At 54.8% G+C, this 16303-nt stretch overlaps 2 protein-coding genes across 6 annotated transcripts in view; one reads left to right on the top strand and one right to left on the bottom strand.

Annotated features, from left to right (window-relative positions):
• GRHL3 (grainyhead like transcription factor 3) overlaps positions 1 to 5319 on the top strand; it is a 34300-nt gene extending 28981 nt beyond the window's left edge. Inside the window, exons 15-16 of the mRNA XM_039232356.1 lie at positions 346 to 410; positions 4513 to 5319. Of these exons, the coding sequence (XP_039088287.1) occupies positions 346 to 410; positions 4513 to 4627 (180 nt within the window). The 3' untranslated portion in view covers positions 4628 to 5319. The remainder of the gene's footprint in view (positions 1 to 345; positions 411 to 4512) is intronic.
• A 3275-nt stretch (positions 5320 to 8594) lies between these two features.
• Positions 8595 to 16303, bottom strand: part of STPG1 (sperm tail PG-rich repeat containing 1) — a 53673-nt gene continuing 45964 nt past the window's right edge. For all 5 annotated transcript variants that reach the window (XM_039230671.1, XM_039230660.1, XM_039230653.1 and 2 more), the window contains 2 exons: positions 12426 to 12616; positions 8595 to 9823 (listed from right to left, as the gene is read on the bottom strand). In XM_039230671.1, the coding sequence (XP_039086602.1) occupies positions 9747 to 9823; positions 12426 to 12616 (268 nt within the window). In that variant the 3' untranslated portion in view covers positions 8595 to 9746. The remainder of the gene's footprint in view (positions 9824 to 12425; positions 12617 to 16303) is intronic.

Raw genomic sequence — 16303 nt, 5'->3', positions numbered from 1 at the left:
CTTTGCGATGTTTTACGGCCACCAAACATGCAGTTTGTCAGGAGTGTGCTGTGGTGCGGGAGGCTTGTCACGTGCAGTGTTCACTACCGACAGCTCTCTGAGGCTGTCTGTGGGGACCGTAGATCTGTACACGCGGTCAGAAGGTGGGAAAGAGTACACCCACATGTTGGTAGCGTTTATCTCTGAGAAACAGGATTATGGCCCACTGAAATCGTCTTCTCTGTATTTTTCACAGTCTGGATGTATGTATTACGTTCCTAGTCAGGAAATAAAAAGTCCTAGTGTAAAAGGCTGGAATAGATCCAGTTTGGGCAACAGATAACACATCCCCTACTCTTCTTCCAGATCTCTGAGAAGTATGGGCTCCCTGAAGAGAACATTTACAAAGTCTACAAGAAATGTAAGCGTGGGTAAGTCTTGTAACAGCCCCCCTCCCCATTCCCCCCGTGCTGCCCCTTTCCTCTTATTTTATTTTATTTTATTTTTAAATATTTGTTTGTGAGAGAGAGAATTCGTGTGAGTAGGGGAGGGGCAGACAGAGAGGGAGAATCCCAAGCAGGCTCCACACTGTCAGTGCAGAGCCTGACTCAGGGCTCCAACCCATGAACTGTGAGAGCATGACCTGAGCCGAAACCGAGAGTCTGACACTCAACTGACTGAGCCACTTGGGAGCCCCTGCCCTTGCTCTCTAAAAATGTTGTCACGTGCCAAGCAGCATCTGTACTTGGCTTGGGGTTGGGTGGAAAGCCCCCAGTCAGGCAAGGCCACCTGCAGAGACCAGACATTGAACACCACCGGCAAGGAAAGGAGTGGCAGAATGACGGAAGGCCCAGACCACAGGTGGAGGCAGTGCAGGCTCAAAGATCTGAAGACCCAAGTCCAAGGCCCAAGGCCACTGGATAGCCGAGTCATTTGATTATAAGGATGAAAATAGTGACCACCATTCACTTGACCCCCCCCACTGTGTGCCAGGTACTGGGCCAAGCATAGCTCACTTAGCTCTCGCAGCCACACTGTGAGGTAGACGCCCATTTCCCACGCTTCACAGGGGGAAATTGAGGCTCAGGTGATAAGCAATATCAAGGGCAGGAGCAGCAGAGGAAAGGCACAGAGGCAGAAGGGCCCAGCAATGTGGCTACAGTCCGAGTCAGGGGGCCCGAGAAGGGCATATCTGCCAATGAGTCTGGAAAGGGTGTAGTGATTAGGTGTGGGTTTGAGGGTCCCCCCCGCCGAGGGGTGCTCCACAGGCCTCCCCCTTCAGTCTGGATAAGGCAGCAGGGAGTAAAGCTTTACCCTGCAGAGGGTCGGGCAGTGCAGCACCTTCCGTATGTTCCCAGCACCCTTTGCTGTCTGCCCGGGAGATCCCTTAGTTGGGGGAGATGGAGGGCCACGTGGTGAATGACCTCCCAGGTTTGGGTCCCGTGGTTAGAGCCAGTGAGCTGGACCTTCACAGCCTGTGTGAACCAAGGCCCTGCCCCTGCCCAGCTTGGGGCCCACGGGCAGTGAGGATTTGTCAGTGCCGTTCCCTGCCCAGAGGACCCAATCCCAGCCTCTGCCCTCTGCTCAGACCCCAGCCTCTTGCTCTGGACGGCATAGCCCCAGCTACACCTGCTAGTGGCCCCTGGAAGGTGCTTGGGCATTGCCCCGTGGCTACTGTCTCCTTCTTAGAAGGCTCTGCAAAGCCAGGCAGGTTTTGTTCTCAGGCTGAGGCTCCAACCAGTCAGGCCCAAGGGTTGGCCTCTCGCCCTCCCTCCTCTTTGGTTCCCAGCCAGCCTCGCCTTGCAGGGCGGGGGGCGAGGGGCGGGGGGCGGGGGGGAAGTGTGCGCTCCTGCAGCCCCTGGAGAAGGATCTGTGGGGTTTTGGTTGCACGAGTGTTTAGGGTGTTTTGTGTGCCTTTTTTCTTCCAAGTTTCGTTTTCAAATTGGGGCTCTCATGCTCTCTGGAACGCAGTCCACCTCTAACAGAGGGCATGCTCGGCTCTGCCCAGACAAGCCCAGCCCCACTCCCCCCTACCCCCAGTGATGGTGCCCATGCCCCCTGGCAGCAGCCCCGCCTGGCCACCAGCCTCCCTGACGGATCCCGCTGCAGGCCGTGGCGAGGGGCAAGGAAATGTGTTTGTGCGATTTGGGGGTGGGAGTATGCAGGCGAGGGTGCCCCAGCCTCCGCGGTAGAGTTGTCTTTCCCTTTGGCCCCAGTCAGCAATTTAAGTCCTAATTACAATAGCTTCCATGCGTGCAGCACTTCCTGTGCGCCAGGCGCTGGGTGCAGTCAGTCCCAGGCATAGTTTGGTATGATTATCTGTAATTTTACAGATGAGGAAACTGAGGTTCAGAGTAGTCCCAGGGTCACAGAGCTGGTAACCAGGAGAAGGAATCGCAGCCTGTCTACAGCCTGTGCCTGCTCCTATTATTTTCTCTTGCCTCTTGCTTGTTCCTCTAACCACGAAGCGATGTGCAAACACATGGCCAGGCCTTGTGTTTGCCCAATGCCATCGCCCAGGGGGTCCCTCGGCGGCCCTTCAGAAGCACCCTACACCCCGCACACAACCCCAACCCTGAGAACTTCAGGTCTAGCATCATCTGAGATGCTTAAATGAGAAGAGTCCACAAAAACCCTTTGGGAAGAGGAGATGCCAGGCCCATTTGCCCCTCCCTCAGCGTCAGACTCACCTCCTCCGAGGAACAGAAAACTCTAGTCAATGGCCTAGTTTATTTTCACAGAACCCTCCCGAGAGTCCTCTGGACAAAGGTAGATACAATCAGCTTTACAAGCACCACCGAGTGATTGAAAGATTAACAAATACATTGTTTGGCTGGCAGCTGGCCAAGCATTTCAGGGAACCAGGACAGAGGACAGCCAGAAACTGGCAAGTGACAAGGGGCCCACGTCCTGGGACAGTGGTTCCCAAGAGGTCCTGCCTCTAGGGCCCAGTTGTCACCGACCTCTGAAGGGAGGGGGTCTGAGGGCTTGTCTGGGATCCCTTGTGTGTAGGTGTGTGCTCAGGGCCTGCAGGGAGCCCGGCGCGGGAGTGGGTGGGAAGCAGCCTTCAAGTTCACGCGCGTGAGGCACACGGTGTCTGGCACCTAGGGGCCCCTAGGAAATACCACTCTCCCAAACAAACACACAACCCCACTCTGGCCCGGCCCCAGCCCCCTCCGGCCTGTTCCCAGCCCGCAGCCCCCAGAGGGGATTCCTCTGTGAGAGGCAGGAATGGCTGACAGGAGCTGAGGAAGTGGGGCCCTGTCATGAGACACAGGCAGTCAGCACCCCAGCTTGGGAGCCTGAACCCAGATCTCCTTCCTGGAAGTGGCAGCCTCTGCAGAGATGGCCATAGGCTTGGACCCACTGCCTCTGTCCGGTCTCCATCCTCTGGACCCACAGACAGTGGGGGGGGCGGCGGGGTCGAGGCTACTGCCTCCCTGGAGCTTCCCCTGGAAAACCGACTACTGGCCGGGAGCAGCAGTCTGAGATCCTCAGTCCCTGACTCCCACCCCACTTGAAATAACCTTGCAATCATCTAAACCCCCCCAGCCCTGGATTCTGCCTTCCTTATATATGCGACTTTCTAACTTCTACTCAGAAGGTTGTTTATTTTTCTCTCTAAAAAAAATGGTACAGTGGAAAGAGACCAAAGTCTGGGTTCAAGTCCCAGTTCTGCCAGCTATTACCTGTGCGACCCCCGGCAAATGATGCTACTTCTTTGAGCCTCAGTTTCCCTGTCTACCACCTGGAGTAATAGGGTTATATAGATTCATTTTCTCAGGCCCTACTAGATTCTAAATTCCTGGAGGGCAGGGTCTCGGGCCTCTGGGTGGCCCTTGCTTTCGTTTGGAGCAGGGCCCTGCCCGTGGAGTGGCCTTGCCAAATGCTAGTGGGGGAGATGGATGAATGGAGGGAAAGACACACCCAATCCCATTACAAAGGGAAGCTGACGTGGTCAGGTCAGGTCACATCTTGCTGGGCTCTCCATCAGGGCGGCAGCAGCTAGAGGGGACCCTGTGGCTTCGAGCCTGTGCGGGCGGCCACAGCACGGAGGCTTTGTCCCGCGCAGGTTGGCCCAGGTCCCTGCCTGAGAGTGTGGGGAGAGAGGACCCAGCCCCTCAGGTCTCTTGTACCATCTGCGAGATTTCAGCTTCCTGGGGGTGGAACGGACAGGGGACTCATGTGGCACCTGCCTCTGGCTCAGGCAGGCACACCCAAGTGGCACACCGCAGCCTCCTACTGACCCCAAACCACGCTGGTCCACCCACCACACCTCTTGTGCTCGAACTCTCACTGTGTCCACGTCTTCAGTCTGGCCTGGTGACTAAGGAGCACCGCACCTTCCACACGCCTCACGCCAGCTGCTCGAAGTGTCCACACTAGTGCGTATTAGGAGAGGCAGACCGGCACAGTAGCGGCCACGTTGGAGGTGTGGCTTGGCCACTTGGGGAGGCTGTCATCCTTGCCACCCAGAAGCCCTGAAAACAAGGGATCTGCCACATTCTAGACGCATCCCTTCTTCTCTTCCAGAATCTTGGTCAACATGGACAACAACATCATTCAGCACTACAGCAACCATGTCGCCTTCCTGCTGGACATGGGGGAGCTGGACGGAAAGATTCAGATCATCCTTAAGGAGCTGTAAGGCCCAAGCCTCTGCACCCTCGGACCCCTTGGGGCAGGCTCCGGGCAAGGAGCCCCCTGGGAAGCGGCCCCGTGCCACACATGACCTCTCCTCATGCCCCAGTGCTGTTACTTGAACGCCCTCCCTGAGAAAAGAGACTCTCCCATCACAGACCCGCAGATGCCAAGGTCAGGAAAGGAGCAGATGCCAAGGTCATGAGGGGACCTGGGGGTGTCCCGACCTGGACCCCATCTCATGCTTGAATCGACTCTGGACTTCCTGCCTGCACCTGCCCGACCAGAAACCATGTCGTCCTGGCCAACGTTCCCATAGCCAGTCTCCTTCTCTGAACCCCGTGCATTTGGTCCATCTCCTGGTTGGCCATTCAGATGGTGGAAGTGGACCCTCTTCCCCAAAGCTGGCTTGACCCTTGTCCAGCTTCTGTTCTTGGCTCTTCCATCAACTTCCAGACCGAGGATCCCTTACCCTTTGGGCAATTAACTTGAAAACTCTTTTGATTTTCAATGCAAACAGTTTTTAAATGTTACCATAGTGGAAACTCCTCTGTTTCATGGATTTCCTCAATCCAAGTTGTAAATAACAGAGCTGATTGATTGGAATACAGTGGCTGCTGTATAAAATAACCTCCATGCCTGTTCACCAATGTACACATTTCTTATTTACAATTTTCATGTATGTTATATATATATATAAGTATATATTGTATATATATGCAACATTTTATATTTTTCATGGATGCATTTTTATCATTTCAAAAAATGTGTATTTCACATTCTTGGACTATTTTTTTTTAGCTGTTATTCAATTATTCATTTTGTATACTCACATGGTATTTAGTAATAAAATCCCACCTCTGTATTACTTCAAATGCTACGGTTGTTCCTTTGGTGGAAGTCTTCCGGAAAGAGGGTGAAAGCAGATTCAGCCTGCCTCCTTCTCTGTCCCGCGGGTGGGTTTACCTGGACTCGAAGGCTGGCAGTGAGTGCTGGGCACGGCGAAGCAGAGGGGCCCCGGGGAAGCCTCATGGCGAGATCTGTGACCCCGCTGTCCCACAGGCTGAAGGGCATGGCCCTAGGACCACTGACTAGAGATGAGCAAGTCCTGGGAAAAGCCACAGGGCCTGGCCAAGGCCCTCACTGCTGGCACGATGGGCACAGCCCGAGGCTGGGAGCCACGTGACTGGAGTTCTCCTGCCCCCACGCTCTGGGCACACCCTTCTCCCCCACAGGTGACTCAGTGGCTCCCAGGGGCCGCGAACGTTGGGGAAGGGATATTTACACCACAGACATTGACGACTGCTACAAATCAAGGCCTTTATTTCCTCTAGGGAACAAATGACAAATCTGCGTTTCCTTCCTTTCCTCCTTCGCCAGCTTCCTAGCACATTACCTACCACCTCTGGGCCTCGGTTTCTTTAGCTCTGAAATGAGGGGCATGGGTCTACATGGGTCACTTGTAACTATCCTCTTTAGAGCACCGAGAGCTCCCTGCATCCGTTCGTTTCCTTTCTTCGAGCCTCCTGCCGGCTCCGCTCCTGCAGGCAGGCTGGGAAGCTGGCAGCTGGTGCTTCTCAACCTTGGCCTCCACCCTGGCATCACCTGAGCAGCTTTTATCCTTCGTCCCACTGCCCAGACCCCACCCTGGAGCATTTAAATCAGAACTTCTGGGGGTGGACCCAGACCTCAGATTGGTGCTTTTTAAAGCACCACTCCAGCCACCCCCGTGATTACAATTTGTAGTCAAGGTCGAGAATCACTGCTCTAGAGAGGCCATAAGTATACAGGCCTTGAACCTGAAGCCTTTTTCATCTGGCGGTGTCTGGCTGAATTACCCACGAGGAGTCAGGATCCTGCATCACCTGCTGCGGTGTTCAGGAAGGGAGCCTGGCAGCTCCACCCCCGCCACGCATCCAGCTGCCTCAGCGAAGCCACCACACGGTGAGACCAGGGCGGTCTAGGTCAATGCCTAGAAAGGCCATTTGGACCTGGAGAGCTTGAGGAACTGCAGCCCTGCCCCCAGAGAAGTCAGGGGACAAGGGCAGCCCCTGAGCCTGACAGCTGCCATTCTAGGACCGCCTCTTGCTCCAAAGAGTAAAAGGGGGAAGGAATGAAGGTAAGTCCTTGCCAAATGAGAGTCACTTTGGAAAGGTGGCCGTTAGCCAGTGGGGAGGGCATTCCCTGCCTGGTAGCTTTCCCCTAAGATGACAAGTTGCCAGTGACAGGGGGAAGGGAATGAATGAATAAGTGAGGGAATGAGAAGAAAGGGAGAGAGGGAAGGAGGGAGGAGGGGGAAATAGGCAAACGGCAGATGGACCAACAAATGGCCAGAGCTAAGCAGTCAAAGTGCGTTTATGAGACCCTGGCCACGCTAAGTGTGATCCACGGACCAGAGCATCGGCATCGCCCGAGACCTTGTTAGAAGTGCTTATACCCACAACTAACACAATATTATAGGTCAATTATATCTCAATTTAAAAAAATGAGGTGTGCCTGGGTGGCTCAGTCAGTTAAGCATACGACTTTGGCTCAGGTCATGATCTCACGGTTCTTGGGTTTGAGCCCCACATCAGGCTCTGTGCTGACAGCTCAGAGCCTGGAGCCTGCTTCAGATTCTGTGTGTGTCTCTCTCTCCACCCCTCCCCTGCTTGCACACTGTCTCTCTCTCTCACACAAAAATGAACATAAATTAAAAAATAAAAAGATACCGATGCCCCTGCCCAGATTCTACCTTAGATCAGTCAAACCAGAACGCTGAGAGTTGGGGCCTGGGCAGGGCTGCCTCTGGAATAGCTCCCACGTGATCATAACATACAGCCAGGGTTTGAGAATCGCTGGCCTAGGTAGCGCTGTGAGCAGCAAACGACACCTTTAGAGAGACTAGATGTGGTCAGGACAGACCCTCTGAGCTTAGGGCCTCACCTCCAATCATGTCTTCCACAGAACACAGATTCGGACTGGCCAAGAACAGCCCCGCCATTTTTTCTCAGAGCCCCCTCTTTCCTGATCCCACTTGGAAGGGGCTCCTCTGGAGAGATGGGGTTTACCTGCCGGGGCTCAGCGCAGCTGCCCAAAGGGAGGAGAGGCCTGTCTTGCTTTCCCCTGCGTTTCCCCACAGGGACCCCAAGGCCCACAGAGACCCCAGTGCCCACAGAGACCCCAAGGGTGGCTGCTTCTAGCCCAACTGTCTGCTATAAACCAAGGCGCTGGGATCTGGCCCCATTGTCAAGAGTCTGCGGTCAAAGAAAGGTACAACTTTGAAAGGGTCTTCCAGAACTTCTAGCACCCAGTGGAAAGCCTGTAGAAGTTTCCTGTAGCCCCAGCAAACACTTTGAAGTTGCGGTAAAGCTGTCAACATCTCAAATCAGGAGAGCTCACATTTTTTAAAATTATTATTATTATTTTTTTTTTTTTTGAGAGAGAGATAATGAGGGGGTTGAGGAGCAGAGAGAGAGGAAGACACAGAATCCTGGGCAGGCTCCAGGCTCTGAGCTGTCAGCACAAAGCCCGATGCGGGGCTCGAACCACAAACTGTGAGATCATGACCAGAGCCGAAGTCAGACACTTAACTGACTGAGCCACCCGGGTGCCCGAGAGCTCACATTTTAAATATTTCCAAGATTCTGTCGAAAATGGGCAGGTCTGGCAGCAGTGGTCTGGAGCCCTGTCAGATGCCCCTTTAGACCAGAGGCCTCGGTGCCCACACCCCACCCCTGGGCCCCACTGTTTGGCTCCATGCGCTGCCTGCCCAGCCCCTGCAAGAGTTGCCCTTGAGCCCCGGAATTCAAACCCAACTCTTTACCTTGGAAAAGAAGCTATGGACCTGACAAGCCTGGGGCACGAGGTGTCCTACCTCGAGGTCCAGCCTTGCATTGCTCTTCACAAGGTGCTCCGCACCCCGCCCCCCCCCCCGCCACCTATCCCAAAGCAGTGAGCACTTGAGGGAATCGGAGGTCTACAAAAAGGCCAGCTTTGGTGAGATGCAAGAATTCAGTTTAATTGGATATGGTATTCCATCCTTCTCCCTCCCTCTCCCTCCCCCACCCCTCCCCACAGGGAGAGCCAGTCAGCGGCCATCCTGACAGGAAGGCCATTCTCTCTCTGGTCACAGAGCAAAGTCAGAGGAGGGGCCCCGGGAGAGAGGGCCTGTACCCTGTGGGGAGCATGAAGGGGGCTACGTGAGCGCCTTCCACTTGCAGAAGTGAACGACAACATCAATATCTGGGAAAGGAGGTGACGTGTGGCTTCTTCTGTTTCTCCTTGGTTCTTTGGGAATCTCTTCCTCTTGCCGAGGGGAAACGGATTTGGCAGGCCAGAAGAGACCCATTAAAGACTGCGTCAAACTTGAGCAAGAGGCCTGGGGAGGAGATGGAGGCCGGGCCTGGCTATAGGAGAGTCCCAGGAAAAGAAGGAACCCGTAGGCACTAAGCAGTGCACAGCCTCCCTGCCCCTCAGAAAGCTGTTCCCAGGGCTCCGGTCCTAGCAGTCACGTGCCCACACGTGCCATCGAACACTGGGCCACTAAATGGATGCGGTGGCCTCTCCTGAAGGTGGGTACCGAGCGCAAGTGACCACGGTGACTGGTGTCACGCTCTTCCTGAAGGTGAGATACGCAGGCTTAGCGGGGGGTCCCGGGCCCAGGCACCTCCTCAAGTCTGTCACAAGGCAAGCGCCTCTGGGCCTTCCCGGCTCCCAGAAGTCAGGGGCTAGGGATGGGAGTGTAGGTGCTCTCTGGACCTCGAGCTGGCCCGGCGTCAGGCTTCTAGAAGGGGAATCTGCCAAGGGCCACCTTCTCCCTTGAGTCTGAGCTTCAGGAGACCCTCACGTCGGTGGGGAGGCCTATGGGACCCAGCACGGCCAGGGGCGTGACAGGTAACCAAGGGAGGCTCTGTCCGCTCCTCATTTCCGCTCAGGAACCCGCAGGAGGCAGAGGAGGTGGGCGTCTGATCTCCAGGGGGCAGCTCCAGACAAAGACAAAGGCCGGGCGCCAAGGGGGTGTGGGGGAGCTGCCCTCCGGCTCGCTGTCTGCCACGCACGAGATGGGCATTCTCCGAAAGAGCGTCCTGGGGAGCCTGGGCGGGGCCGCCGGTGGCCAGGGCGCTCCCCGAGCTTGTGTGCGGTCCCTACAGCACTGGAATCCATTTGTTGTCCTCATTGTACAGAAAGGACTGCTTTCCAGGGAGTTGTGGCTTGTACGTGGCTGTGAGGTGCGTGAGAGAGAAAGACAGTGTTACTAGTGGGAAGGCCAGTTGCCCAGGCCGCCGGCATTCTCCAGCAGAGCCACCAATGTCGGGGGGCCCCTGTCCTGGCCCCTGGACGCAGAGAGGGATAGGGCTGGCCCGACCGAGGCAGGACTTGAACCCTGGCTTCCAGCCTTTAACTCTCTGACAGAAGAAAATTTACAAAAGAGTTTTCTATCAAATTTGGAAAAAAAAAAATTGAGTAAAGCAATAACGCTTAAAGAAGGGAGGTGTCTGCTTGGTAGGGTTTTGTTCTTATTTAATCCAGAAATTTCCAGAAGGGCGCCTGGCTGGCTCAGTTGGTAGAACATATGACTCTTAATCTCGGGGTCGTGAGTTCAAGCCCCACACTGGGCATGGAGCCTACTGGTAAAAAGAAAAAAAAAAAAAAAGAAAAAAAATTTCCAGAAAAGTGAAAGCCATAACTGCAAGCGCTTTCTCTAGGACCAGCTGCCAGGACCACACAGGGGTGACTGGAAACTCTCATGCTGATGCCAATTTGGTTTGCAAGGGTCCAGGCAGGTCTATACCCCTGGAGGCCAAGCAGGCTCGTGGCTCACTCCCAGGCCCGCTCTTGGGGAAGCCCACCGTGGCGCAGGTGATCACAGCAGCAGGAAGCGGCCTGCCCCTGTGTGCCAGGTGCTCCACTCCAGGTGCCCCACTCCATGCACAGCATGGCGCAGACACTCAGAAAAAGTTCCTAGAGGGGCGCCTGGGTGGCTCAGTCGGTTAAGCGTCTAACTTCGGCTCAGGTCACGATCTCACAGTTAGTGGGTTCAAGCCCCATGTCAGGCTCTGTGTTGACAGCTCAGAGCCTGGAGCCTGCTTCTGATTCTGTCTCCCTCTCTGCCCCTCCCCTACTTGCACTCTGTCTCTGTCTCTCTCTTGCTCTGTCTCTCTCTCTCTCTCTCAAAATAAATAAACAAAACATTGGGGTGCCTAGGTGGCTCAGCAGGTTGGGCGTCCAGCTTCGGCCCAGGTCATGATCTCACCTTCCTGAGTTCGAGCCCGGCATCGAGCTCTCTGCTATCAGCCCAGAGTCTGCATCAGATCTTCTCTCCCCTTCCCTCTCTGCCCCTCCTCCACTCATGTGCTTTTTCTCTCTCTCTCTCTCAAAAATATAAAAATTAAAAAATAAATAAATAGGGGCGCCTGGGTGGCTTAGTCGGTTAAGCGTCCGACTTTCGCTTAGGTCATGATCTCGCGGTTCGTGGGTTCGAGCCCCGCGTCGGGCTCTGTGCTGACTGCCAGCTCAGAGCCTCAAGCCTGTTTCAGTCTGTGACTCCCTCTCTCTCTGACCCTCCCCTGCTCACGCTGTCTCTCTCTCTCTCTCCTAGAAATAAATAAAATTAAAAAAAAATAATAATAAATAAATAAATAAACAAATGTTTAAAAAATAATAATAATAAAAAGAAAAAAGCTCCTAGATACCGGACAGAGTCAGGCAAGGCTCCTCGCTGGTCCCCAGGCCTCCTGGAGCCTGCTGCTTGATTGGAGTATTAGTACATTTGCCCAACCGAGCTGAGTCCTGCCCGGACTGTGACCAGGGGACCCCAAGGTCAAAGCTCTGCAGTCTTCTTGACTTGATTATCATTACATCTCCAAGGCCAGAGCCACGATAATGACTTTCCCTGTCCCATCCGCCTTACATTGTACTCAGCGCTATGTTTGGAGGGGAAGGTATCCCCTCCCAGACTGATACCTCTGGGGTAGCACCCCGCTGAGTCACCTTTGTCCCCCAGGGTAGGAGGGAGCATCGTCAGCGCTCCCTGGACAACTGATTTGAGCAAACCGAGCAGCGACCCTGGCTCTGCCCTCCTCCCCCCACACCACCTGCCCGCCAGCGCGCCCTGCCAGTCCCAGTGCCACCGGCTCTGGCCGATGCCAGGGCGTGGCAAATAGCTGAGCGGCTGTGACGGAGTGACAGAGAGGTCAGGGGCTATTAGCTCCCACATAGGTCCCAGAGGGGACAGGGTCCCATGGCTTCAGCTATCTGCAAAGAGGGCTTGGAACGAGACAGCCCAAAGGAGCGGCTCCGGCGATCGGTCCCTGGCTTGTGTCATGACGACAGGGCACAGAGGGGAAGCAGCCTGGCGCTCTGCCCTGCCCTGCGGCTCTCTCACTGTGGCTCAGTGCACACCTTGCTCTCCAGGCCTTCCCCGGCTGTAAAGTGACTCTGTCAGATCAGGCCAGTGATTTAAATATTTCCAAGAACATGAAATCATTGGCCAATCTGACAAAAAGCTATGGCCCCTTCCTCAAAAAAAAAAAAAATTCTGCAGGCAGTTTCAGGGTCACAGAGCCCTCTGGGTCCATCTCTGAGCCTCTCGGACATTCACAGTCCTTGGTTATGAATCCCTGAACTGGATTAACCCTGAGTCCTTTCACCTCAAAGAAAACCCTTTCATACTCCAAAAGTGCAGGCCTAAATGTCTTCCGGGTCGACTCTAACCTCTGTAACCTGCTTGGCAAACATCCCATGCATCGGTGACATTTGATGGCCCAGGAATGACAAACACTTCTAAATTTGGTTCCTACAATCATTTAAAACAGTCCCCTGACCTGGGCCAGGCAGGTCTGGCTGGCACGGGGCTGCTGTCCACCGGCCGGTGCTGGACACGAACGATGCGCTGGAGATGAAGTGCTTGGGGGGGCCCTCGTAGTCCACGATCTCATAGTGACCGGGGCCCGGGAACGGCGGCCTCGGAGGCAAGAACAAAGGCTGGGCAGAGAAGTTCAGGATGGGGTTTCTCCTTCAAAAAAGACAAAAATGTGAAGATAGCGCTAAAGCAGGCTGTGGGGGAAATCGTTGTTTTTAGATACAGCCAAGACCTGCCCGGCACCGAACTGTCTGAGCCGCTGGGCAGAGCCCTGGCCCCACTGCTGGTGGGCTGGGGGCCCCAGACCTCGGTTTCATCCTCTGCACAATGGCGGTTTTAACAGAACTTCCCTCATCGGCTCTTGTCAGGGTTAAACGGGAGGATGCACCTAGGTGGGCAGGGCAGGGCCCTGAGCAAAGTGAGAGCACAGTAGAGAGACCATTCATTCCGGCACTGACATTGCCGAATCCTACGGAACACCTTCCTGGTGAGCCAGGGCGCGGGGTGGAAACCAAGGGACCTCGGCACAACATTTACCTTTGACCAACACCTTTGGACGCAAGGGCATCTGTAAACTCAGAGAGATGGAGGGGACCTAGAGAGGTCTTATCCAGCCTCCTCATTGTGCTACAGAAACTGGCACTCAGAGAGAGACCGTCTGTCACCCAAAGTCACTGAGCAAATGAGCGGTAATGACAGCACCAGCGCTTGAGTCTCAGGGGCCTAGCAATTTGGGGAAGGCATCGTGGCAGAGGGGACTTTTTGAGTTTTAGAGTCACATGGACCTGCGTCTCAACTCCTGTCATCCCGCTGGTTGGCTGTGAGACTTCAGACAAGCCCCTGGATCTCTCTACACCTGCACGGAGGAGAAATAACACCCTCTATAAGGGAGTGGGAGAATGGAGGAAAGGTATGGAAGGACTGAGCATAGCACCAGCCCACAGTAAGTGCTCAATAAAAGTGGTCATTGTTATGATGATGCTTCTGCAAGCCACAGCCTCCTGCTCAGTCTTAAAGAGCAACCGAGGCCCACGAAAGAGAGGCCAGGGCCCCCTCACACAGCGTCACCCCGAGGCTGGATGGCCGCTCTGCTGCCAAGGGAGGCCATTGAGAGTCATCGTAAATCTGCTTGAGGCTCACATCTTATAATGGAGGAACAGCCACGTGGATGCTTATATTTAGAACAAAGGTGCCCGCAGGAAGAGGAGAGAAAAATGCCGCCTCTTTCTTCCCCTCCAGGTGACAGGGGCAAACTGGTTATAGAGTGTGATCAACCTCTTCTCCCCTTAGAAATAAAAGCTGGCTTCTCCTTGTTCTGGTTTGTGGCACCCCTTCAAAGCACCCCCAGAAATTTGATGAGTGTGTGACCGGCATCCCTGAGAAACAGGCTTGATTCCTCAGTGCTGGAGCTGGAATGAGCCAGTCGCTGCATGAGGTCACCCCATCAGTCTGGGTCACCCCCAGCCCCACGCTTTGAGAAGGCCGTGAGGTGTGTACGTTCCTACCCAGGAACTGCCTGCAGGAGGCTGGGTCCGTTCTCATCAGGATTCTTGGCTAGAGGGGTTGGAGAGGTCCCGTGCCCTCCACTCCGCCAACGTGCCCAGAGGGTCTCACAGTGTCACCTCGGCTCTCTGCATCTTTGAAGAGTAGCAGGGGCGCCTGGGTGGCTCACTTGGCTGAGTGTCCGACTCTTGGTTTTGGCTCAGGTCATGATCTCACAGTTCGTGGGTTTGAGCCCCGCATCGGGCTCTGCGCTGGCGGCACGGACCCTACTTGGGATTTTCTCTGTCTCCCTCTCTCTCTGCCCCTCTCACACTATCTCTCTCTCTCTCTCTCAAAATAAATAAATGGACTAACAATAGGAAGAGTGTGCAGCTCTGTGCCGGGCACTCTGGGCTAAGACACAGACTCTGAATGCTCCCAAGGGCTTGACAATCCATGGCTAGGGACCGTCGTGACTGGTGACAACTTCAGGAAGTACAGGCTTTGCACCCAGACAAGCTTGGGCTTGACCCTGCACCTCCCTGCTCACCACTGTGTGTCCATAGAGGCGTCTCCTGGCCTCCTCAGGTTCAGTTTCTTCATCTGTGAAAGGGAGGGATAATAATACCTTCCATCCGGGATTGTTATGAAGATTAACTCGTGCTTTACTTGCATTATTTCATTTTAAACCATGAAATGTTAGAATAGAAGTAAAAATACTGCATTGAGACAGAGAGAAAGATTCCAACTAAGTGAATCCAGAAATCTGCCCTAGAAGAGAGAACGTTTGCCCTGAAAAGTAAGCAGGAATTCTTCGGGTAGGAAAGATGGGGGAGGGGACATTTCCAGCAGAGGAAACAGAGGGGCAAAGGCACGGACAAGGCACGAACTGTAGCCACATGCGGCAGGAATTGGGACAGGGCGGCAGAGGCCGAGCCTCCCAGACCTGCCTTCTGCCCTCAACGCACCACCCAGGACTTCTAGGCTGTTCACCTGACCATCCACCGTCAGAGGCCCTGATGAGAAGCTGAAGGACAAGCTCCTAATCCAGCCTGATCTCCTAGGTCCCTTGCTCCCATTTGACCTTCCAGAAACACCTGACACAGACTCAGAGTCTCCAGCCATTCCATGCCTTTGCCTGTGCTGTTCCTTCTGCCAGGAGCACCTACTTTCCCTGCAAACTCTGATCATTCTTCCCTTTGTACGTCCTTCGGGGAAACTTCTGCGGACACTGTCCCCCCACCTCCCACCAAGGCGCGTGGGTTCCGGAGCCAGCCAGACCTGAATGCCGCTCCCCGCTCCACCACCTTCATCTGTATTCTCTGCAACAGTAGTTAGTGCCCTGCCAGGGCGCCGGCAGCATGGCGCCAGGTGACATCCGTGAGAGCTCTTAGCTCCGTGTGGCTGAGCCCTCAAGATGTTCTAGCCATTCTTCTTTTCTCTGCACGGAACGTGCTAGGTTTCCTATGCTCTTTATGTGCCTAGCTCTTTCAGGCAGGGGACTGCGCCTGACTCATCTCTGAGGCCTCATCCCTGCTCCCAGGACATTCGCTGAACTGTGGGGAAAACAGAGAGGTTGCAGCAAGTAGGGGAGCCCAGACATCTGAGCCCCACCTGACAGTTTTATCATCGTCCAGGGAGGCTCCCTCCGTGGCCAGTGGGGGCTGGGCAGATCACAAAGGTCTGGCTGGATCAAACCCAGGCCGGCCCCCAGTGCCTTGTGGCCGGAGCTTTTATGAGCCTCACTGCTCAGTTATAAAAGCCAACTTGGTCCTGCCCCGTAGAAAGAAAAACATCTATCAAAGGCTCTGAGTTGGCCACAACTGGATTAAGTGTGTTTGCAGCTTCCAACGTGAGCTGTTTGCAAATCGCCCAAGAATAATGAATGTGTCCAAGGACTCAGCGGGTCACTCGGGGAAGGCATCTAGGACCCCCGGGACACTCCCAGGCGCCGATTCACTCTGCCTCAGGGATTCCCATGGTAGGGAGGGGTAAATAAAGGGGCAGTTTTTCCCCTCATCATTAAAGGGCAGCTGGCTGCCCCTGGGGTGGAACGCAGTATCTGTTTAACAGGGTAGAGGTGACAGGTGACAACCGCTTGGGAAGAAGCATCCCGTATCTAATTGAAAACCCCAGGGGAAGCTTAGGTGGGTCATCGCAATTACCCAAGTTGGAGCGGGGCCAACGGGGTTTGATTCTAGAGCTCCGACTGTGGCGGGACAGCGAGTCCGTGCAAAACCAGTGGCTTAAACGCTCCAGGAAGTGGATCAAGGGTTAGGGAGATGTCAGTGGGTGTTCCCCTCGTTGCTGGCGAGTGTGAGTGGAAGGCAGCGCCCGGGAGGGACCATTTTGGTCTCC

Source organism: Hyaena hyaena, unplaced genomic scaffold (assembly GCF_003009895.1).
Source record: "Hyaena hyaena isolate Hyena2069 unplaced genomic scaffold, ASM300989v1 scaffold_3, whole genome shotgun sequence".
Classification (NCBI taxonomy): Eukaryota; Metazoa; Chordata; class Mammalia; order Carnivora; family Hyaenidae; genus Hyaena; species Hyaena hyaena.
This window is presented reverse-complemented; position numbering and strand designations above follow the sequence as displayed.